Source organism: Mirounga leonina, unplaced genomic scaffold (genome assembly GCF_011800145.1).
Source record: "Mirounga leonina isolate KUSES-001 unplaced genomic scaffold, KU_Mleo_1.0 Mir_454, whole genome shotgun sequence".
In the NCBI taxonomy this organism is placed as follows: Eukaryota; Metazoa; Chordata; class Mammalia; order Carnivora; family Phocidae; genus Mirounga; species Mirounga leonina.
Genome location: NW_023270763.1, coordinates 7,203,069 through 7,226,594, shown reverse-complemented (window position 1 = coordinate 7,226,594; position 23,526 = coordinate 7,203,069). Strand labels below are relative to the sequence as shown.

Here is a 23,526-nt window from a genome sequence, read left to right as displayed (position 1 = left end):
AAAGACCCAGAGAATCCCAGGAATGAACAGCTGAAGGGCCAGAGTCCCTGCGCAATGTGGAAAAGGGAGGAACGTGTCTTGATAGCAAGGCTGAACGCTGGGCCTCTCCGCTGCCACGTGAGGTATTTAACCCACACTGGCCACCTTGTCACCACACAAACAGCCCGGACACCATGGCTGTTGACACAACATCCTCAGGTAAAAACAGTCTGGGGAGGGGCCGTGGATGCACCGGCCTGTGAGCGGTCTACTCCTGTACTCAGGTCCCACCATGTCCATCTTGGAGTGTCACTGGCACCCCCGGGGGAGTCACCCCCTCACTGCAGCCACCTAACTCCCACTGCTAACATGGCCGGCAAGGAATTCCTGTCCTTGGCCAACAGCATCATCTTCACTGACTCAGCAGTCACGCTGGGGCCCCTGGAACTAACCCAAAGTGAGACCATGAGAGCCATTTCCCTTTTCTTTCAAATGCAGTTCTTTTCCAACATTGCCTGCGACAGCTTTGGTGCAGAGATTTTGGGGGGTGGGGGAGGCACATGGGGAAAAAGAAAGGAGAAAACCAGCCAATTGCACAAAGCCTTTCCCTGGAAAAGCCCAGGCTCTGGGGGTGGTCAGGACTTGTGACTGCCCTCCCCACCACCCTCTGGAGCTCCCGCTCTGCTGGTCGAGGCACAGATGGGGATCCATTCCATTCCCCATGTGGAAGAGCTGTCTGGGAGCAGGAGAATGGCGGCATGTGTATATATATCTCTATGTGTGTGCGCGTGTGCGTATATATATATAATAGGCTATATTAGAAAATTCTCTATGTATAAATATAAAACACTGGTATCCAAACATGACACCACAGCAAACTAAAGTGCTTGACAGGAGTTGGGCATGTCTAAGTATGTAGGTAAAACTATTATTCATCCTGAGTACCCAGGATGAGGGAGAGAGCTGGGGAAGCAAAACCATGGAGGGCCTTCTGCCCTGGTAGGAGTGGGGAGAAAAGGGGGATGCTGGCCCAAGCGCCCCTCCCCAGCCCCCCTCAGCCTTCTCAGCCTGTCTGATCACTGTCCCAGGTCAACACCATGCCTTAACTCCACCTTGACCCTGCTTTTCCCACTGTGCTTCTGTCCACAAGGAGACCAGTGTTGGAAAGTTGGGGATGGGGGAAGGCTTTGCTCCCACAGGGGAATGCGGGTCAGTCTGTGCCCACAGCTTCCTCTGCCCACACGGTTGGGAGTGAAGGGACCACTATGTATGCTGAGGGCAGGAGAGGAGGATTATTGTCATTATAATTAATAATTTGAGAAATCAAACACCATCACTCCTCTAGGCCAGGCCCTGCCTTCTCTCCTCTTGGGCCTCCTGCCTGGGTAGGGGCTGGAGGGAGGATGGGAGGAAGCCTTGGGGGCAGCTGACCCGGGAAGCTGCCCTTTTATCTGCAAGCCCCAAGCAAAGCATTAGCACCTCCACCATCCCCAAGACCCCTTCCCTACAAAACAAGGCCCATTCTGGTCTCAGACCCACAGAAATGCCACAGGCAAATGGTCACCAGAGCTCCTGGGAGTAGAGGGGCCCCACAGGACAGGGAAGAGCCCCCCCCCAGGACAAAGTGCTACAAGAATGGGTTGGTGGTTGGAGGTTTGGAGGCAAACGGGCTTGATGAGGATCCAGTCTGGAAAGAAACAACAACCACAAATTAGGGGATTAGGGGAGAAGAGCTGGAGACCAGAGAAAAGATGCAGTCCAGGATTCCTTTCTCCCCCAGAATTACTGTGCTGAGGGTTGTGGGAAGGTCAGTGGGCTGAGGCAAGTAGGGGGCGGGGGAGTGTGGGAGACAACAGGGCCCACTGACTAACCCACTCACCCCTGCGTGGCCAAGCCAGGGCTTCACGAGGGAGGGGCACAGCTTCCAGCCCACACTGTCCTGTCCTCCTCGAAGGATTCTGTCCCCGACCCCCAGAGAGAGGCCATACCCGCACTCACCATGAAGGGGTTGGTAGAGGTCCCAGCTGGCTGGCTCAGTTGCCTCTGTCCCAGCTTGGCTGATCCTAAATCGCTGAAGGAAGAACCTGGGAAGCAAGAGCAGAAACTAGGCTGACATAAGCCCTGCCCCTCATGCTGATGCTGACCACTCCGCTGGGCCTCCCTGCAGGGCAGGGACCGCTCCATCCTACAGTGGCCGCAAGAACGGGCCTTTCTAAAGTCGGGGAATAAGGGTATGGAGCAGAGTCAGAGGACACAGGCAGGTCTGTGGCTTCTCTGGCCCCCCCTACTGGTCCAAAAGGGAACTAGCTCAGATGTCTGGCTCCCTAATAGTCCTAATATTCATTGCCACCCCCCTGCATTCCGGCAGGCCCTGGGGGTGGGGAATGGGGGTAAGAAAGGAGGGTGTGGTCTGAATCCCTTACCATTCTGCTGCTGAGTCATCGAGGTCTGTGGGGGGAACAGTGGTGGTGGGAAGGTGCTGACAAAGGCCCTGGTGGGTGGCACTGTCTGGGGGAAGCCAGGCCCCGCACTGCTCATCCCAAAGCTGGGCCCTGTGGAACGAGGACATGAAGTTCAGGCGAGGTTCTGGAAGGCAGGCTGGAGAACGGTTCTTCCTAGGTCTCTCCACGATAGGGACATGGGATAGAGTGTGTCCTTATCCAGAGGTACCCAGTAAAAGTACCCTGAGTGAGCCATGGAAGTCTTCAGCTTCCATGCAACCTAGCAAACCTGCCCTCTTCCTGTCCACGGTGGATTGTGGCACGGAGGGCACAGAGGTGCCGAGCAGGGGCGGGGCCCAGAACCGGGGTCAGCTGCCTGCTTCGATTAAACTGCACCAATGAAAGCAAAATATTAGCCCTCTGTGTATGTGCCTCAGTGGTCTCATCTCTTAAAAGTGGGCCGGGCCCCTTTCCTAGGGCTGCTGGGCAAAGCCAATAAGGGCTGTAAAGCTCTCAGCAGTGGGGTTTGCCACATGGGTCAGTGGTCAGTGGTGCCAGCTGCTACCAGTCTCTCTTCCCGGCCTCAAGGTTTTTAAGAACAACAACAACAAAAAAGGCAGGGGTGGGGGTGGGGGAGCATGCCTCTGAAGATAGAAGAGCTGAGGCTGCAGAGGAATAGGGAGCGAGGAGATCACAACACTCCAGCTGATGAGAGCAGGGACCAGGGGCAAGGCTGCAGGTGGGACACAGAAGGGGGGTGCACACTGCCGAGGGGCAAGAAGGGAGAGTCCTGCCAGTCAGTCGCAGAACCGGCTCAGGTCAGTAGCAGTCTGCTTTTCGTAATTGTGAAATTCTGATTCTGGGACTTGGGTGCTTCTACTCTTTGCCCACTAGGCGGCCCGGAAGTTCAACCTGGTCTGGCCCGGTGAAGGGTGAGAGGAGGACTGAGGCTGTCTGCCACTCCTCCTGACAGTGGGGTGTGTGTGTGTGTGTGTGTGTGTGTGAGAGAGAGAGAGAGAGAGAGAGAGAGAGAGAGAGACGGAGAGGGACAGAGAGAGAGAAGGGAAAGAGAGAAGGAGGCAGAGAGGAATTTGCGCCCTGGAGAGAGTCAGGGCCAGGGCAGTCTGGAGGCTTACCTGTGGCCAGGCCGTTGGGCTGGAACGGGTTGGTGGAAGGCAGCTGAGGGTGAGCGGCAGGTACTGTGAAAGGGTTGGTGAAGGCTGCTCAGGGTGGAATGGGGTAGAGGTGGGAGAAAGAGAGGGTTACTCTTTTCTCATCTGGTTAATACTCGGATGACAGCATTCCTCTCAATCTTGGTGTGCTCTTTCTCCCCCCGCCTCCCTGCAGAGTCCCCAGGTTCCTCTTGGCTTTGGATCCCCTCCCTGGGTCTCCACAGGTAAGACTCACCTCCAAAGGCAAGCCCCGTGCTGCCGCCTCCACCAGCTGTGGCCGACTGGAGCGTGGGGACCTGGCCGGCCACCCCGAAGATGCTGTGATGTGGGAAGAGAAGTCAGCATGCAGGGCACTGGGGGTCAAGGGGAGAAGCAATGCAAGGTACCAGGAGATGCCAAACCCTGTCCTGCCCGACAGGAGGAGCTGAGCAGGCTGGGAAAAGCAAGGCTCTGCAGCCCCAAGGCAGACTCCCGGACGTCTGGACGTACCTGCTAGGGATACCTCCAGGTGACGCTCCGGGCGCCAGGAGGCTGCCCATATCTGCGAGGCTGTTGGGCTGACTGGCAGGTGCGAGAGGAGAGGCCGCAAATGGAGTCACCTGGCTGCTCCCTGGGCAGTCACAGGAAACAGAACAGGGAGTGCTGGGGTGAGGCAGGAGGGAAGGGGTAGGAGAAGAGATGGAGGTGGGGGGGCAGGGAGACGGAGCAGAGTGATGGCACGAGTGCACCCACTGGGTTCTCTGAGCCCATTTCCCCCTGGGTCATCCGGTTCAGAGGGCCTTGACTGCCGCCAAGAACTCTGGGTAACATGGTACTCAGCCTTTGTCAATCTCCTTAGTGCTCAAAGCTGCCGCTGCTGAGAGAAAGCGGCCCGCCCTGGTGTCAGGTCAGTGTCCCTCCTGCTGTAGTCTGACTTAGAGTTCCCATTTTTTCCTCAAGCCGTGGACATGTCTGTCCTTTCCTCAAACCAGCATTTCTATGTATGGATAAAGCCTAGGAAGGGGCAGGTAGAGGGGATGGGGGCAGGAGCTGTGAAGGGCAGAAAGGCCCAGACACTCGGGAGCCTCTCATGGAAGGTGGAGCCCACAGCGGAGCACAGACAGCTCAGCTCCCACTCCCACCGGAGCTGCCCCCTCTCGGGAGGCCACCCTAAGCCAGGAGCTTAGATCAGGGTTCCTCTGCCCTCTCTGGTCCTCACATCTCAAAAGAAAAAGCCCCGAGGGCGAGCCCACGTGGGAGGCGTACGAAACAGCCTGAGGAGCAAGTCCAGGAAGTCCCTGTCCTTTGGAGAAAGCCTCTTTATCTGCGTGTCTCAGCCTCATCTGTACGGTGGGATCCAGTCAACCACTCTGGGCTGTTGTGAGGGTAAAATGAGGCTACAAACGGAAAAGGCTTGATTTTTATGAGTGCTGGAAGACTCGAACCGAAGGGAAACACGCTTTGCATGGTGTCTGCCACATGCCGGTGCTCAGAAATTGTTTGCTGAATGACTATGTGAGAGGTAGAGTGAGAAGGACTGGACTCCAGTCGGGGCCCTACCCCCTGCTACTGCTGTGACCTGCGCAAACCATCTTACTCTCCTGAGCCCATATTTTTGCTTGTCCTCTCATAGGATGGCTGTAGGACACCGCCCCCCTCCGCTGAGGTAAGTATTTTCAACTAAGTATTCTGCAGTCTGTAAAGCGTGCATAAACGTGAGCTATCATCATACCTATGATAGAAGAAACTATTTCTGCGGTCAGAGAAACAAGACAAGGTCTTGAAGGAAAGGTGATGGCTGGCTTAGGTGGTAAACACAAGTGAACGAGAGCCTCGCCTGGACTCTCAGCTCCAGTCTTCCCACGCGCTCTGCCTTGAACAGGAGCCCCCACCCACGGTCCTGCCCCCCACTTCGGGCTTTAACAGAACCACGTCTTCAGATGGGCCTGCCTTGACCTCAGTCTGCATTAGAGCCTGGTTTTCCTCTCCTAACACCTTGTTCTTCGCCCCCATGGCACTCGACATCTTTGTAGTGACATATTTTTGTTTCTCTATCAACTGTGTCCCCCTCTAGACCAACTCCCTTGCCAGGTTTCTCACAGATATCAGTTGCAAATGTGCAAAACGTGACACATGCAGGGTGATTCACAGCAGCGCTGTTTGTAGGCAAAAGACTAAATATTCATCATTCGTTCTACGTAGTCATCAACAGGGGATGGATTAAATAAATTACAGTATATACATAAGCAGGACTATTGTGCAGCCATTAAAAAACAATGAGGAAGCATTTCATGTGCTGATAAAAAAAAATCTAGCAGTACTGTTCAGTTAAAACAAATCAAGGTACAGAATAGTATGTCTATTATGCCACCAAGTGTGTTAAAAAAAAAGAGAGAGAGGGGCGCCCGGGTGGCTCAGTCGTTAAGCGTCTGCCTTCGGCTCAGGTCATGGTCCCAGGGTCCTGGGATCGAGCCCTGCCTCGGGCTCCCTGCTCGGCGGGGAGCCTGCTTCTCCCTCTCCCACTCCCCCTGCTTGTGTTCCCTCTCTTGCTGTGTCTCTGTCAAATAAATAAATAATATCTTTTTAAAAAAGAGAGAGAGAGAGAAAGAAAATAGAATGATAAAAAGTAAGTGAAGGCCACAGGCTCCTCTTCCCAGGGGCATGGCAATGGAGAGGCGGTAGGACAGCAGCTGAGCAGGGGCGGTGGGGGGGGCTGCAGAAATGTTTGGAGGCTGGATAACCTGAAGCCTGTTTGTGGGGAAGGGGGAATGTGGTGGCAGAGGTGGACAGAGTGGAGGGGAGACTCAGCTAAGAAAACTGTTGGGAAAAACCCTGTAGAGAGTGGGAAGGATGAGCAGGTAACCGTCACAAGGGAAGATACCAGAGATGAGAGGAAGAAGGGCAAGGGAAAGATAAAGACACAAGGCAAGGGACGAATGGCCAAGCCAGGCTGGTTCTCAAATCTGTGTTGCTCCCTGGTCCCCTCAAACTTCAGCCTGGTTTCTCCTAAGTTTGGGGCTTTTTTTCTGAAGACCCTGGAACTATCATCTGAAACTCGATGCTCTTCCTTCCCTAAAGGGTAAGGCTGTATTGATCCAAAGCCCTTTGGTAAGGGGATCTTCCTGGTGCTAGGCATCTCGGCTCTGACTTGGAGAAGCAGAGTCCAGCAGGGAAGGCAGGTGCCCAGGGCTGGCCTGCCGGCTCTGAGCTTCCAAGGGTGGGCTGCTTCCCTTGTGCTCGCCTTGGCCACCCTCCTTCTCAGCCCCTGGCCTTTCTACAGGGACAAGTGCTAGGCTACCACGCCACTGAGCACACTTGGGCTCTGTCCTCTCCAGGCCCCAGGCGTCAGGAAGACTGGAAGCCAGCAGCCTAGTGTTGAATCTTCTGGTTCTCAGGGTCCCCTGGCCTTTCCTGGGCTATGACTCGGGGTAGGTGGAATTTCTGAGTGAACACAGCTCCCTGTCCTCACTAAGGTCAGACTCTTCAGTCCTGCTCTGGGCCTTTCCGTCAGGTCAGGGAGCTCCCAGGCTGGGGGAGGTGCTGTCCTTCTGCCCTGCTGCCGCCTGGCTGTGTGTCTCCTGGCAGACGCTAGAGGGCAGAGCCCGCCCTCGCCACGGCCGGGTCGACCCCGCACTTTCCGCCCTTCTCAGGGAACCTAGAAATACCTGCGCTCTTGTTGTCTTCTTCTGCACTTCCAGAGCCCCATTCCCTGCGGCTGGATTGGTATACATACCTTCTAGCAGTTTCAGGGGAAACTGCAGTTTTAGAAACTTCCCCTCTCCAGACTCCCCCTCAGAAATATAAAAATACAGCCAGGCTTGTCAGAAAAGACACCCACCTCTCACCCAATTCTCCTTACTTCATCCCCAGTAGTTCTTTATGTCACACTTGGAGAACCACCCTCTCGTGATCCCGGTGCGGTGGGAAGTGAATGGGAGCTGCCATTCATCAGCCATTCGGGTTTGGCCAAGTCACTGGCCAAGTGAAGCCGGTTTTGTCAACTGCAAAATGGAGATCTTTCCTTCTTCGTGGAGATAATATGAGGATGCTCCTAGCAGGGGCAGGAGCCTCACAAGGGCTGGTTGGCTCTGGCTGGCTGCAGAGTCTGCTTTTTGAGATGACCAGACACTGGACGCAAGTTCACCCCAGGTTTGGCCAGGGAGGGCTCCTGGCACCTTCCTTCTCTCCTTTAAAGGTTGGCCCTTTAGGCAAGGGATTGTGACAGGCATGCATTTCTTTATCATTATTATTTTTTAGATTATTTATTTGAGAGAGAGAGCGTGAGCACTAGTGAGGGGAGGAGCAGAAGGAGAGGGAAAAGCAGACTCCCCGCTGAGCAGGAAGCCCAACGGGTGGCCAGGACCATAACCTGAGCCCAAGGCAGACACTTAACTCACTGAGCCACCCAGGCCCCAACAGGCATGCATTTCTGACCGGACCAATTTATAACCACCTCGTACAAGCTGCTTCCTTTCAAGCTCTCATTCTGAGGAGGACCTCCGTCTTGCTACACTGAATATTCCTGTGCCAACTTACATTCTTACCGATAGCATGCAAAAGGGCCAGTTTCCCCACACAGTACTGGCCATTACCAATCTTTAAAACTTTTGTGAATACAATGTGTGAAATTATTATCTTACTCTTAATTTGTGTTTTCCCTGATTAGTCAGGTTGAGAACATTTTCATCATTTTTTTTTCTGGGTATTAGCTGCTTGTATCCGTTGCCTGTTATCCTACTCTGTCTTATTTATAGGAGTTTTAAAAAAACACATGATGGCTATTAGCTTTTTGTCTGTTTTCCATATTGTAATTATCTTTTCCCTGTTTCAGGCCTTTAAGGACAATGAAACATTGTTATGGGACATCTTTTGGGACACCTTTTATCATATAGAATGTGACCTAAGCAATTTCTATTTGTTAGAAATTTATGTGGTGTCTCCTGGTCTGTGGTCAAATTATAAAAGGGTTCCGTGTTTGAAAATCCTGTCTTTTGATTACAAAGTTCTACTTAGATGTATTAGGTCAAACTTGTTCAAGTGTCACTCAAACGGCCTCCTTTCCTCCTTATTTGTCTATCTACTTTATCGACTATTGATCTTGCGAGTCCACTACCATCCCCCTCTCTGTTGCTGTTACATTTTCACTGTGTCTAACAGTTTCTGCTTTATGACTTTCAAGGCTACCCTGTCAGGTACTTGAAGTTGGTAACGTGAGAACTTCTTTGTGAATTTTAACTTTTATCAGTATAAAATGTCCCTCCTTGTCCCATTCAAAAGAAAAGAAAAATAAAATAAAAACAAAAGCACGCAGACAGTTCGCGGTGGCACAGTGGGAAGGCTGTGGGCAGAGCGAGAGTCAGGGAGTCTGGGCTCTGGGCCGAGCTCTGCCACGCTGTGGGTTGCACGACAGGGAAACTGCTTAACTGCTGGGAGACGGCTACATTTGAAGGGTTCCTCCCAGACCTCAAAGCTCTTGGCTCAGAGGACCTGAGATAGGCTTCTACTTTGGGTGGGCTGTAGAGTTGGAAGAATAACTCACCAAAGCTGTAACTTCCAGTTAGCATCCGACTGGCTGGCAGTGAGGGTGGAGAAGGGGAAGGGTGGGCGGGGTGGGGGGGGAGGGAGAAAGAGAGAGCGTAAGTCACCGGCTTTCCCCAGACATCGGGTCTTTAGAGCACTTGGGCTGCCCTCCCGTGTGTCCAGGACGGACAAAGGTAGAGGGCCAGCCCCAACGCTATGAAGACTTGATGTCTGGGGACTCAGGGAGGAGCCAGATGCTTTACAGCAGCGGCCTTTAGGGTCTCCTTTTTTGGGGAGAGGTTGTCTCAATTGCTAAACAACACAACACTGAGTTTACAGTGTTCTGCTCTAACAGGGGTGAGTGAGGACTTCCGGAGACTATCTTGGACTCTGACCCAGCCCTCGCTCTTTGGGCAGTGCACAACATGGACCATCAGAGCACTCCAGAGGAGAGGTCACGTCCACTCTTGAGTTTTCGAGGACTGGGGTCTCCCCAACTTTCCGGTCAGAGATCTCCTATACACACCCTGCACAACTGCTGCTGCGATTGAGCTGTTTTCCTTCCAGGACAAAATGGAGCAGGAGGGCCCCTCTTCCTGCCAAGAATCTCCTCAGACCCCTCTCCCCCTTTCCCGGGCCTGCTTCTCTTCCTTCTCTGTCTCCTTTGCCCAGCTCTCTAGGTTGGTGCAGATGCGAATGAAGGGCGATGTGTGGATGTGGAAAACTGAACGCAGTTGGAAGAGAGAAGGGCAGCAGAAGAGAGCAGGGCAGACTTTACCTGTGGGTGTTGGCTGGGCCTGGAACGGGCCTTGGCCAGCTGGAGGAATGCTTCCAAATGCAGAGGACCTGGGGCTACTGCCAAAGGCATCGAAGTTGGCAAATCCTCCATGGGAAGGTGTCTGGCCTACAGGTGGAGGGAATGTAAAGGTCAAATATATAAAATGGACATATAATCGATATAATATGCACTAATTTTGAAGGCCAAAGGCCACTGATGGGACACTGCCTTTCCACAGGGTCCTGTTCAGGGAGAGATGGCAGGGGTCTGGGCAGAGGGCCAGACACCCGCTGGGGGACATGGGGTGTCAGAGGCCTCCAAGTTCACTCCCCACCATCTTTTATCCTTTTTTTTTTTTTTTTTTTAAGATTTTATTTATTTGACAGAGAGAGAGACAGCGAGAGCAGGAACACAAGCAGGGGGAGGGGAGAGGAAGAAGCAGGCTTCCCGCCGAGCAGGGAGCCCGATGTGGGACTCGATCCCAGGACCCCGGGATCATGACCTGAGCTGAAGGCAGACGCTTAACGACTGAGCCACCCAGGCGCCCCATCTTTTATCCTTACTCCACGAGGCATTCCCATTTTTGTCAGGGCCTACTTTGGGCTGAATCATGTGAAAAAAAAAAAAAAAGAAAAGCTGTTTTTGGTGGGGGAAGGGGCTTGAAAGGAAGAAAGGAAACTAGATACCATTTTATTCAACCGGCTGCTGCTGGTCTTTGGGAAGAGAGCAGGGGAAATGGAACACATGACAAGCCCCCTGCCCCCATTTTAACGGAAAAAGAAGGTAATAAAAAGGCGATTTCCAGTGTTCCGAAAGGAAGTGTGGATAGTCCCCGACTGTCATGTTTTTTAGTCAAACTTGCAGACATAATCCGGGCTGCTCTCATTTGACCCCAGCCCTTCCAACCTTGATGCTTCAGGATTATCATCACATTCATTTGTGGGAGGGGAGCTAGAGATGGCGGGGGGGGGGGGGGGCGGTTACTGGTCACCCCAAGGGCGTGAATGGCCTTGTGTCAGGGGTAATACACTGTGGAATGTTCTCCTCCCAGGTCCCACTTACCCCCAAAGGCTGGGAATGCAGCGAAAGCTGGTGCCACCTGGGGAGCGGCAAAGGGGTCTCCACCTATGTCGGCCAGCAGGTCGGTACTGGCTTTCTTGACCGAGGAGTGGGGAGGTGGCTGAGAGCTCCGGGGCTGGGACGTCCGAGGCTGAGACTGACTGACAGACTTGAGAGGAGAAGGCATGACATAGAGCACTTGGAGGACCGGACATGACCCGGCCCCTGCATGGCTCCCTAGGCTGCCCCCAGATAGGCAAGGGGAGAGAGAAGAGAGGGAGAAACTGCCCTCAACTGAGAGACTTCCTGGGCAGCAGCTGCCTGAGCCCCTCGCATACCTAACTTCTCTGTCTTCTCAGCACACCACCTCCCGGAAGCAGACATTTTAGAGCCTATCAGTGAAAGTAACCCTGAGCTACAAGGGATATTGCCAAGAGCCCCCCCCCCCCCCGCCCCCCAAGCTGTTACTTCCTCATCTTTCCCGGGTGCTGGAGGCAGTGTCCCGGCCCCTCCTGCGTTTCCTTGGAGCAAAGGTCAGGTTTGAAGTCGATACTCCGACTTCCCTAAATACCACTTCCTGTTGGGTTCTTTCTTCCAAAAGATAGGAGGCCAAGGTGAGTCCAAGACACAGGTAACAGCAGGGCCGAGAACCAACTCACACCAGCTATACTGTCGTCTGCTAAGTCCGGGGGTTGGATTTAGGAAACTGACATCCCTGTCTCCCAAATCCCCAACTAGTCTCGAAGGGCAGGTCTGAGAGTTACCTGGCTAGAGGTGGAGGCAGCAGCTGAGAGAGACGGCACGGGATCCCCCAGAGGAGTCCGCAGGGGCTTCCCTTCCGGGACGGAGCCCTGGATGGGGGTGGAGGCACTGCCTTTGGTATAAGCGGGCCCCTTGACTTGGTCTGGGGGGACATACCTTTGAGAAAGAATAGTCAGGCTGAATGGAGGGGGTAACACCATGGGCCGTGCTCAGTGTAGGCACCTGGGAAGCACGGGTGGCAGCAGTCCGGGTCCCTCGGCCTTTGCCCTCTGATTTTTGAGCTAAAGGGAATTTCGTAACTCAGCAAAGCTCTGCCCATCTTGAGCGTCCCCTTTACTGTCAGATGCTCGTTCTTTTCTGTGGGAATGTTCACGTCACTCTGCCTTGGGCCTATTTTTCTCTCCTCTCTCCTTTCTCTGACATCAACCCATTTCAAGTAATAACCCGTCAATAATGCTGCTGGACAGGTGATCCTATTTTCCAACCTCCTTTTTCTTTTCTAGGTGTTTCTGCAGTTCCTCCTTTTCAGTCCCACAGAAAGTTTCTGCCACCTCCTCTTCTAAGTGCTCACAGTCTATCCTGTTAGCTTCTGCGACTTCTGATAAAATGCCCTCCACTCCATTGTATGTATGTGGTCCCTACTCCGGAAGTATCTTCTTTTCCTGGAGGACACCCCCAGGAAGGGCCCCAAAATGCTGTTTTGTCCACATCGATCTCCTTGCTGTCTGCATTCTCTTCTCCAGCCAAAGCTACCCCCCCAACATGCACACACCCCTGAGATCAAGCCATAGAAAGTGCCACCTGGGGAGAGAAAAGGCAAGGGAGAGCAGAGATGCTGTCCTCGTCACCAGAAAAACAGAACACACATAAATCGTGGAAAAACGATGGGCTAAAAGCACAGAGCTCTAGGACATGGTGCTTCCAGCTGCCTCTCTGCATATATGGGCCCAGCTGAGCTTTAACCTGCCCCACACTCCCACAGGCCCAGCCCCTCTCCACGCAGTCTAATTTCTCTCCAAAAGAGGAGCATCAAATCTGCAGGGTTAGTGACTGGGAACAAGTTGTCCTTTAGGTAGTTTTATAATTTTGAAGTCAGAATTGAGCCCTAACTGAAGCTGGGTGGAATCCATTCAACCCAAGTATGGCCTTTGAGAAAAGCCCCAATTCAAGTCTATACACTGGACTGTCAGATGAAGAATGTCTTGGGACATGGGTCTCCGTAGCAATCTCTTTCCTCCTCCTTACCATCTCTTTTTCTCATATTTTTCCTGGAGAAACTCCTTCACTTTCTGAGGATCCCTGGAATCTGGTATTAAAGATGTCCGAGCATCAAAAAGACCCAGCCAAATCTTCCTGCAAACCTAAAGGAATGGAATCAGGTAACAGAGGAGTTCAGGCAGAAAGCATGGGATGGGAATGATACCACTTCCAGTTTATTCATCAATACATACTTATTGAGCACAGACACAGCTGAGAGTCTGGGTATGCCTACAAAGCAGACACAATCCCTGGCTTCCCAGAGTTGACCATCTAATGGGGAGGTCGTGCCTTAGGTAAGTAAAAATAGATTTATAAGTACATATTATGATTCAACTTATAAAAGAAAAGAGAGGGCCATGAGAATTATGGGGAACTAAATCTCGATGGGGGTGGGGTCAGGGACAATTATCAGAGCTGTGTCTTCCAGAACACCCTCCAGAGGCCTTCCTTCATTGGCGCCCTCCAAGTAAGCCAATTCTTGCAAGCTAGGAGGACTGCTAACAACAAGGACAGCGTCCTTCCACCGCCTGCAGATTTAGCTGGGGAAGGGGTTTAACCCACGTTCGAGTACATGGCATGGGCTTAATCCCACAGTGCTGAGGGTCAGGTGGGTAGAGCTGGCTCCAGGAGATTTTACTCCGAGGGGCCAGCCCAGTCAACTCTGAATGCTCAGCAATGTGGAGCTCTAACTGTCAAGGGGCAGTCTTCCCTGTGAGTGCCCAGGAGTCACCCCCTGCAGAGATTTTGCTCCTTCTCCTCATTCCTCTAACAGAGGCCTAGACAAACCACAATTTGCATAAATAAGATTCCGCAGATATACAAATATACCTAAGACGAGATATGCTATATACTAAAAAAATAAAAGAAACTCGACCAAAAAAGAAAGCTGTAGGGTTTTCTATAGTCTTGAGGCAAAGCTCCCCCGGCCCAAAGGGCAACTACAGCCAGTAAGCCATTCCATGGGTGGTGGCTCACCTCGTTTCCACGGGATTGCAGGAATACTACTTCAGGCTCAGTGAAAGTTGTCATGGAGATGGACTTGACGCGATGAGGGGGGTTCAGGCCTCTCCTGTGGGAGAGAAACAGGAAGAGAAGTACAATGCAGTTAGCACCACAGGTCTGTTTATGGGAGGAGGGGGAGGGAGAAAGGATAAAACAACACAGAAATTAAGCTCAGGTAGAATTCCCTGACTGAAGCTACTTCCTAATTCAAGGAAAGAAGGGAAGCGAGAATGTTTTGGAGGCTTTTTTTTTTTTTTAAGATTTTATTTATTTATTTGACAGAGAGAGACAGCGAGAGAGGGAACACAAGCAGGGGGAGTGGGAGAAGGAGAAGCAGGCTTCCCATGGAGCAGGGAGCCCCATGCGGGGCTCCACGCAGGGCTCCATTGCAGGGCTCAATCCCAGGACCCTGGGACCATGACCTGAGCCGAAGGCAGACGCTTAACGACTGAGCCACCTAGGCGCCCATTTTGGAGGCTTTTAATGAGAGTCAAGAATGTGTTGTGTTCCCTGTCATTCTCGAGAGGAAGGCAGAGCCTGTCCATCCAGAAGCCATCTCTCCCTTGCCTCAGTTCCGTGTTCAGCCTGCAGGCTGGGGGGTACTTCCGGGAACTCAGAGATGTGCCCACTTGCCATTTCCTATTTTACCACTGTTTTACACCTGCCTGCCCCTCTTCGTCTCGACAGAAAGTGTGGTGGTAGGGATGGAGAGGGCCCCTCTCTTTCAGGAAGAGATCTCTGGGAAAAGAGATAATCCAGGTTTTCTCAGCTCTAGACCTTTCGAGGAAGCAGGAGGAAGTCAGGCTCAACAATGAATATGAGATTGGCATGAGTCAGGAACATCTATCCTGTAGTAGCGCTTTTGCGGCAGCTCTGTGTGTTCTGTTAACTCTCTGGGAGTCTAGTTGTGCCCACAGAAGCCCCGTGGAGATTACAGTAGACAAGAAGGCTTCCTTGCCCCCACTCAACTGCTCTCTGGAGTGTTCTCACAAGGGAAACTTGGCGCTAAGCCAGGTTCCCCTTTCCTTTTCCCTTAAGTTTTACTCTGGTCTAGACCAATGGCACTCATCGGATGAAAACAAAACTGGCCAAACCACAACGAATAAACCAGCCCCTGGGACCAGCACGTGAAAGAGCATATAGGCATATGCAGGAAAGACAGTCTCCGCTGATGAGGCTCTTCAGACTTTTACTCCCGTGAAAAAAAAAAAAAAGGGCAAATCAAGATATGAAAATAAAAGTAACTCCAGAAGAAGAGGGTCCTGGTTGATGCCATCAGGAAAGCAAAGAGGGAAGGCAGAGATCACACAGCTTACAAATGGAAACCCTAGAGAAAATTCAGGCTTACAGGTGCACCCACAAAATGAAGGTGTCCCTGCAAGTCTAGAAGAACGGCAGTGTGTCGTGTTAGTGTACGTGTTTGCCACGGCGGCGGGGGAGGGGGGACAGGTGACACAGCCCGGGGTGAACAGTGAAGAGCGGCAGCCCCTTCAGATGACAAATTACCGACTGTGGGATTCTAACAAAGGACAGGACACCGAAGGCTACAACTGAAGACATTTTCAGCAATTCTGCCGCTAGACTTTTAAGTAAAGGGTCTCAAAATACTCCTTTAAAAGACAGTATCAAAGAGGACTGATGCCCCAAGGAAAGATCAGAGCAGCGAAACCCAAAAGCAAGGCTTTGTAACTACATGGCAAACAATAGCTCTTAAACCTGATCTGCCCTGAAGACTCTCTTCTAATCACATTTCAGAGATATTCCAGTTTTCTCTCCTAAAGCCTCTCTTACTAATGGCCTTGTTTTGTTTTGAAGTCCAGACAGCCTTTTATATTCTTTCCCTAGATCTTACTCACCTTAATCCCTAGGCCCTTCCCTGTCAAAAGGCCAGGCCTTCTGAGTTCTAGCCAGAGCAGACCTCTCCAACCTTATGAGCCCAGTGATCCCACTCCTTATCTTCATCTCCCACTAGCAAATATTTCCTTTACCAAAATACAAGGCATTATGGTAGGCACTTTGTGGGATACAAGAGACAGCTGCTTATCACTCTATATCATATATATATCACTTATCTTGTAGAACCTAGTGCTTGATCACCCGGTGATTTCTTACAATGACCCCAGGAGCCTGGACAAAGATCATTCCCAACACAGTTGGGTGCCATGTAGGCACACACATAGCCGGGTCAGGGAGAATGTGGCACCCGGATGCAGCAGTGGGGGAAGGAAGAGAAATGGTCATGGCAAACGTAAAATGTATTATGTTAACACTAGAAAAACAGATTCGAAGTCTATCACAAAAAGGTCATTGACATTTCCTGACAGGACAACCAGGAACTGTTAGCAAAGTGTAAACAAGGAGGTGTGCTTCTTTGTAGGGGGAGGGGGAGGGACTTGACCCATTCATCAGTCTAGAGGGGATGATTAGAACAACAGAACTTTCTACGGCTGAGCTTGGACTGGAGGGGGTTTTTTGGGGGGCGGGGGAGGGGGTGTGGAAGATAGGGTGAAGGGAAAGCAGAGAAAATAAGTGATTTAGGTGCTTTGGGCCAAATGAATCTGAGGGAACAGGATGTTTCCATAGCACAGTACAAAAAGCATTGCTCTGACCTTGATGTCTGTAGACTGGATTATGTATAACTAGAGCCACAGTTTGGGGGCAGGGAAAATTCTCTACAAGGCAACATTCTGCAGCCCAGGAAGAGGACCTAGTTACATGGCCTATGAGTCAGAGCGTTTTGTTTCTGAATCAGAGAGAGGCCATTGCTGGCTGACACGAGCAATTCAGAAACAAGAGCCCCTCTCCTCCCGGTAGCTGAAATCTAATGGTCGAGGGGTATTGGGGCTGGCTGGGGACATAGCAGGGTCATGCAAGGGGCCAGAGCTGAGTTACTGGCCTGGAATCAAACAGACCGAAGTCTCCAAGCTGCACCCAGTCTCCCCAACACGACTTGCACGTTCTCCCCCAAAGAAGTGAGAGCTAGAAGGAGACACTGCCCTTAGGTTATCACAGCAAATGTTATTTCTAACCAGGAGGTGCTGGGCAAATGCAGAGATAAATGTATTTGCCCAGAATAGGGCAAGTGTTTCCAACTGAAAGCAAGTTCATTACTAGGACTCGGGCCTCAGCCCAGTCGGGAGGGCTTCGACTTCGGTTTCTGTTTCATGGAGCACCTGACTGGCATTTGAAGTACTCTGCATCCCTCTTTGAAGTGCCCTGAATTCCTGGCAGCAAAGCGACCTGCAGGGACCCTAAAGCCCACCCAATCCTCTCTCCTTGCCTCTCTCCCCACTGCCTTTGAGGATGCTCTCAAGTGTACGACTATTTTTACAAATACCACACCTTTTGTTTTCCTGTGGTCATCACCCTCACAACGGCCCATGTTTTGCTTCTATCTTGCTTCATGAAAGTCTCAAACCTGCTCAGCTGCTCACATAAGAAAGTTCGGTCAGGTCAACAACGGAAAAAACAGTTCTACCCGGCACCCAAGTTCTTTCCTTTGTGCCAAACTTGGACTTGGGAATTCCTGACTTCTGAATATTTCGTGTTCGGATTCATACCCCCCACGTGGGGTTTCTTTGCTCCTGGGATTCCAGTCCTCTGCCTTTGAGCGGGGTTCAGCTAAGCCACGCTGGCTCTTATCTTGGATCCAAACATCACCCAAAAGAGTCCCTATTAGAGACTTTTTCTAGTCCCTAATAGGAGAGCTCCCCACTTACCCTGCTCCAGGCTCAATTTCACTAATTTTAGGAAACTTCTTCCTCATCGAAAATCCCTGCTTCAACCCATTTCCTGTAGTTCTTCCTTAGTGACAATGATAAACTGCTGTCCTTTGCCTTCCTTTTCAGGCTCATTCTCAATCCTTTTACATTTTTTCCCCCTTCTTCTCATGTCTTTGGATAAAAGGTGAGGTGGGAGGGGACGGAGGGACGGGACTAACACAGGGGCAAGGGACACATCTACCTCTCTAACCCAGATGGATGGAAAAGTACTGAATTATTGAACAACACACAAGGCCTTTTCTTCCATGGAGATAAAAGTGCTTAACGAGGAACCGCTACGAGCAAAGCCAGATGGGGAAACTAAGGCACCAGGAGGTTAGGAACTTGTCACAAAGAAAGAGCTGTCAAGCACATCTCCTGGCACCCAGCCCAGAGCTCTGTCCACCCGAATCCTGACTTAATCCCACTATTGGAATAAAGTTGTACAGAAGTAGAGGAGGCAAGTATCTGTTACTGAGTCCCAAAGGACAATGGATTAAAGATGGACCCAAACAGCCAGGTTAGGGAAGCATGACACAGATTTTACTGGAAAAAACAAAACAAAACTGGGTGTCAAAGACAGTGCCTATCCCTGTGTCAACGACATTTCAGGCCTCAAGATCTATTTTCTTACTAAAGAAACGTGGTTTATCCATTGAGGCATCCAGGCAAACCAGAAGAAGAAAAAACACTGAAGGCACTGCTTTGGAAAAAGCACTTTTTAGCAGCAATCTTTACCCTGTCCTGGCTTTGCTCTCTAGTAGGAGAGTCAGACACAGCCAAACAGACAGGCAGATGTATATGCTGGGGAAATGAGACGGACCTATATCCAGGTTAAGGAAACTAGGTATTGGACGAAAACCAAATGAATAAAACTAGGTCAAATTTGGGACCTACAATTGTGGCAGCATGTATATAAATTTAGAAACAGCCAAAACTAGCAGCTTCTCTCTCAGTCCCTCACACCAACGCTGTGGTTTTCTGCTAGAGCTGAGAAAATATTTCTCATGAAAAAAGAAAATGAGAATGAGCTCTCACATGTAGTGATGGACCCATAGTCATACCCACCCACCAGTATTAAAATCAAAAATTTTCTCCAGATCTTGGGAAATTCAACTTTGGCTGCAACAGTCAACTTTGCTGTATCAGCCTGTGCAGCCAGCTGGGAACTCTGGTAATTGTGCTCACTGCCCCTAGAACACCCCACTCCCCTGAGAGGTGGATGTATTTGTAACATCCTCAGCAGAAAGCTGGCTTTCAAAATAAAGCCAGTCTCGCTGTCTCCTTTCTCTGGCTATGGTGCTAAGTGTGGTACTTGAATTCTTGCCCCGCCTCAATACCCTCGTCCTTTTTTTTTTAAAGATAGATTTTTTTTTATTTTTAAGGATTTTATTTATTTATTTGACAGACAGAGATAGCAAGAGCAGGAGCATAAGCAGGGGGAGCAGCAAGCAGAGGGAGAAGCAGGCTTCCCGCTGAGCAGGGAGCCCGATGCGGGGCTCGATCACCCTGGGATCATGACCTGAGCCGAAGATGCTTAACCGACTGAGCCACCCAGGTGCCCCATGTCCTTTTTTTTTTTTTTTTAAGGTTTTATTTATTTATTTGAGAGAGAGAGGGAGAGCACAAGCAGAGGGGAGTGGCAGAGGGAGAGGGAGAAGCAGGCTCCCTGATGAGCAGGGAGCCCAACACGGGGTTTGGTCCCAGGACTCAGGGATCATGACCTGAGCCAAAGGCAGATGCTTAACTGACTGAGCCACCAGGCGCCCCAATACCCTCGTCCTTTAAACAAAGAATATTTCTTCTTTCATCATCATACCTTAACATGAGTTCCCATCACTCTCCAGCCCATGCTGAGCTTTATTTTACTTCTCAGCACTTATTATCACCGGCAATTATTGGCCTACCGTGATTTTCACTTCCCAGTACCACGAAATCCTAATCTGTGGGCAATCAACCATGTGGATTTAAGATGTTACTTGGTCTATGTGTCACCCTGAGCCATGCCCCTCCATTGCCTGCTGAACTGTGTGTGCTCCCCCTTTACTCTGCAGCCAGCAGTAAGCATCCCTCACCTCACACCCTGTTTACAGCCCACCCCCCGCTCCCAGCCTTTCCCAAAGTCCATCAGAGGACACAGGCAATACTTTGTGAAGACCCTTTTATAAGGTTCCTATGCCTTGCCCTACTTAGCTCATGCTAATTAGAACTTCAATTAGCACATGAGAAGTACCACCAGAACTTAGGCAGACAAACACAGCCAGGGAAACTACAGCTTTCTCCTAGAGTTTCCTCTGATATTTCTCTCCTTATAATGTCAACATGCCTTCAATTCAACTTCATTTATGGCCCGGCCTTTTGATCCTTCACTAAAGACCAACAGTAATGAGCACGGGGAAAAAGTGGTCAAGTTTTGTAAACTGTGCCCTGATATTTAAGGAGTTAAGTGTTCTAGCAAAAGAAATCAGGTTTTTAATGTGTGCCAGATCCCTTGACCCTCCTTTTGTCCTGATTGAGGGATATTCATTATAGAAGGGAAATGTTATCTATGGGATACTTTAAACCAAGATCTATAAAATAATAATAATAGTGTCAGCCCTCCCATTTAGTTAGTGTTTTATCTTTGCTGTGCAGCTAACCATGGGGATGAATTAACACTGTTTCCAAACATTTTCTTCCTAGGACCTAGACTCTGACATGCCATCAGTTTTATCCCTCTGCTCCCAGACTCTATAATCAGATTTTCCTCTTCATAACAGGATCTTTAGGAATCTGTTCTTTCTCTTTCTGCTATAAATAGTCCTAAACTTTGCTCCTTTTCTCCTCAGAGTACTTGTCCCAGTCTCAGTTCTACCCTTTTGCTTTATTTAAGTCTCTACCTTTGACACATTCCTGTTTGGGTTCTAATCATTGTCCCAAGAGCCACAATAGCTTTTACTTAGACCAAAGTCATAACACACAAGTGAGGTTGATCAGAACACAGAAGTTTGGCAAAGGAGGTAAAAATCACGTAGAGAGATAATCCTACACCGTATCTTCATTTCTGGTCTGCCGTGATCATAACTAATATCCAATAACAAATGCTGAAAACAGCAAACCCCATATGGCACTGGTAAACCTCTCTTTGCTTCTGTTCTCTCATCTGTCATGTAAGAACAATACTGCTCCCTCCTTGGCTCCTAAAGGTGTAAGAAGAAACAACAAAAGCATCCCTTGTTAAATACAAAACCAACCAACCAGACAAACCAATATATTAAAACAATACTGAACAAGTCAAAATAAATCTCTTGATGAACTTATACAGAATAGAGATACAGGGTTGGTAGCCAATGTTAATCAGGCATCTAACCAAATAATTCCCTGTGGGGGAAAAAGAACCTTACTCTATAACCAGAAATCTGGCCTAGAACTGTGGCTCTAAATTAGCTCAGGCATGACCAAATCCAGTACCAGTGCCAAGTGTAGCGTTGCAGATTATACAACAAAACTCCCCCAAATCTAGAAAGAGCTGCCAGATGCTACTACCAGGACCCAGCCATGGCAACAAGAAGCTTAAAGGTGTAAACTACTACACTTAAGGATGGCTCATCCAGATCCCCAAACCTTTGGAGAAGTTAAGCTCTCTAACACGGTAATCCATCAGCTCTCATCTCTTAAGATTTGTAAGAAATCTACCTCTGGGTTGCACTCCAAAGCCCTGCAACATTAGGACCTGCACCCGAACGCTGGTACAGGGCTCCTTACCTGTCACAATCTCTATGCTGTCAGCCTGGGTTAACTTACCTATTTTAAATTGGTTTCTCTATCTCACACTCCAGAATGGGCACGAGCCAGAAGTACACCTTCATCTAGAGCCCAGTTTACTCTACCCCTTTCCTATTTGCCCCTCACCTACATAGAGTTCCCTTTCAAGGTGTGTGTCATTCTCGGGCCCTTTAAATCTTAACCTCCCCCCTGTTCCCTTCAACTCTCCCCCACTTTCGGTTCGGTTCGTTTTGCCTCCCCTCCCTTCGGGAGTTTCTCCCTTCTTCTCCGATGCCCTTCCTTTCCCCTGCAACGCGACTCCAATCGTGTCTTGTCTCCTCTGCCAATTTCCCTTCCCCATGACAGCTCTGCAGCAGACGACCCTCTCAGCGCATCAGGCGCGTCCCCAGGCCTCCCCGCCGCCCCTACCTCGGCTCCGTCCCTTCGCCCCGGATCCCCGCTGTCCCCAACGCCGATACTCCGCAGCCCCTTCCCGGTCCTCCCCCCCTCTCCTACCCCGCGCCAGTCCACTCACAGGAGGCCGGAGCAGGTGGTGCAGACGAAGCTGCCCACGGTGATATCCACGTAGGTGACCCCGCGCTGGGCGCACTCGAAGCAGTGGCGGTTCCCTGCCTGGCTGCAGCCGCCCAGCTCCCGCACCCGGCGACACCACACCTCCGAGGCCGCCTCCGCCTCCGCCTTACCCCCGCTGACCCCGCCACCCGGGCCTGGACCCTTCTTCGCCGCCATCACCATGGTTGCCCGCTCCCTCGGACCTCCTCCCCGCAAGTCAGCAATTGTCCCTTCAACCACAGCCACCTTCCCGCCTCCTCTGCCTCCTCCGCACGCCCGGCTCCCCTGACAGAAGATAGGAAGCCGGCGACGTCCGCGAGAGACTTCTCTACCCCTTGCCTTGCCTATTCTGCACGCTGATTGGTTAGTCTCCTCCCACCTCCCCACTCTGATTGGCTCGACATTGGACGGCCTTGGGTTGCGGAGCCGCCAATGCCACGCCCCACCGCCTTCACCCTCAGGCCTCTCCCATTGGCCCGCAGAGACACTGCCGCGAGAACTGTGCGTGCCCTCTCCCTGTCTCCGCCCCCTCTCGCCACTGCCTCCATGGCGGCCCGCCCCCCAGATTCGATTGGTGAGTCCTCGGAACACGGGCTCCGACGCTAACTCTGACTGGCTGTCTAGGCTGCAAAGTTAGCGCGCGAGAAAGAGTAGGTGTCTCGCGCGTGCGCAACCCTTGTCCTCCTGAATGATGACGTTAATTCCCGCCAAATTTCAAAGGCCCAGTCTTCGCTAGGCTGTGCAGAGAGGTACGAACAGCAGAAGAGAAGTGGCCGTAGGAGCGACCGAGGGGAAGAGGGAAAGAAGGGAGCTCTCAGAGGAAGGGAGGGAGGAGAAGGAGTGCTTTATAAATGCTATTTCGCTTACTCCTACCCTATGCCACAGGAAATCTCATTCTACAGAGAGTTTAGGTAATTCGACTTGTGGTAGGTCACACCACTGGTACATGGCCCAGCCAGGATTCTGATATGAGTCGTCTGACTTTAGGAACCCTGCTTTTAACCACCACACTATCCGTGGAATAGTATTTGACAAACACGTATTGAATTTCTTAACCAATTTTTTTTTTTAAAGATTTTATTTATTTATTTGAGAGAGAGAGAATGAGAGACAGAGAGCATGAGAGGGAGGAGGGTCAGAGGGAGAAGCAGACTCCCCGCTGAGCAGGGAGCCCGATGCGGGACTCGATCCAGGGACTCCAGGATCATGACCTGAGCCGAAGGCAGTCGCTCAACCAACTGAGCCACCCAGGCGCCCCCCGTATTGAATTTCTAATCGGTTTCAGGCACTGTTCTAGAGAGTGGAAGTCCAGCAGTAAACCAAACCATCAAAATTCCTATCATGGAGCTTACAAGCTAGGAGGGGGAGGCAGACGATAAACAATGAGAGAATCATCAGTTAGTGATAACACCTACGCAGAGAATTAAAATAAGGTATTGTAAAGGAGAGTGGCTTGTTGGGTATTTCAGGGTTGGTCAGGGTAACCATCTGTAATG

General features: G+C 50.9%; 1 protein-coding gene across 2 annotated transcripts; it reads right to left on the bottom strand.

Annotated features, from left to right (window-relative positions):
- Positions 1–454: 454 nt before the first annotated feature.
- On the bottom strand, positions 455–22,367 carry AGFG2 (ArfGAP with FG repeats 2). 2 transcript variants are annotated; one of them, XM_034988504.1, is made up of 13 exons: positions 21,993–22,342; positions 13,926–14,019; positions 12,936–13,051; positions 11,693–11,846; positions 10,932–11,097; positions 9,870–9,995; positions 9,111–9,143; positions 4,082–4,202; positions 3,828–3,910; positions 3,557–3,640; positions 2,403–2,531; positions 1,978–2,063; positions 455–1,666 (listed from the first exon to the last, which is right to left on the bottom strand). In XM_034988504.1, the coding sequence occupies exons 1-13, from the start codon at positions 22,211–22,213 to the stop codon at positions 1,607–1,609; spliced, it is 1,473 nt and encodes a 490-aa protein (XP_034844395.1). In that variant the 5' UTR covers positions 22,214–22,342; the 3' UTR covers positions 455–1,606. The 2 variants fall into 2 exon arrangements, with proteins under 2 accessions (XP_034844395.1, XP_034844396.1); XM_034988505.1 differs by lacking the exon at positions 9,111–9,143 and having other exon boundaries at positions 21,993–22,367.
- Positions 22,368–23,526: the final 1,159 nt, after the last annotated feature.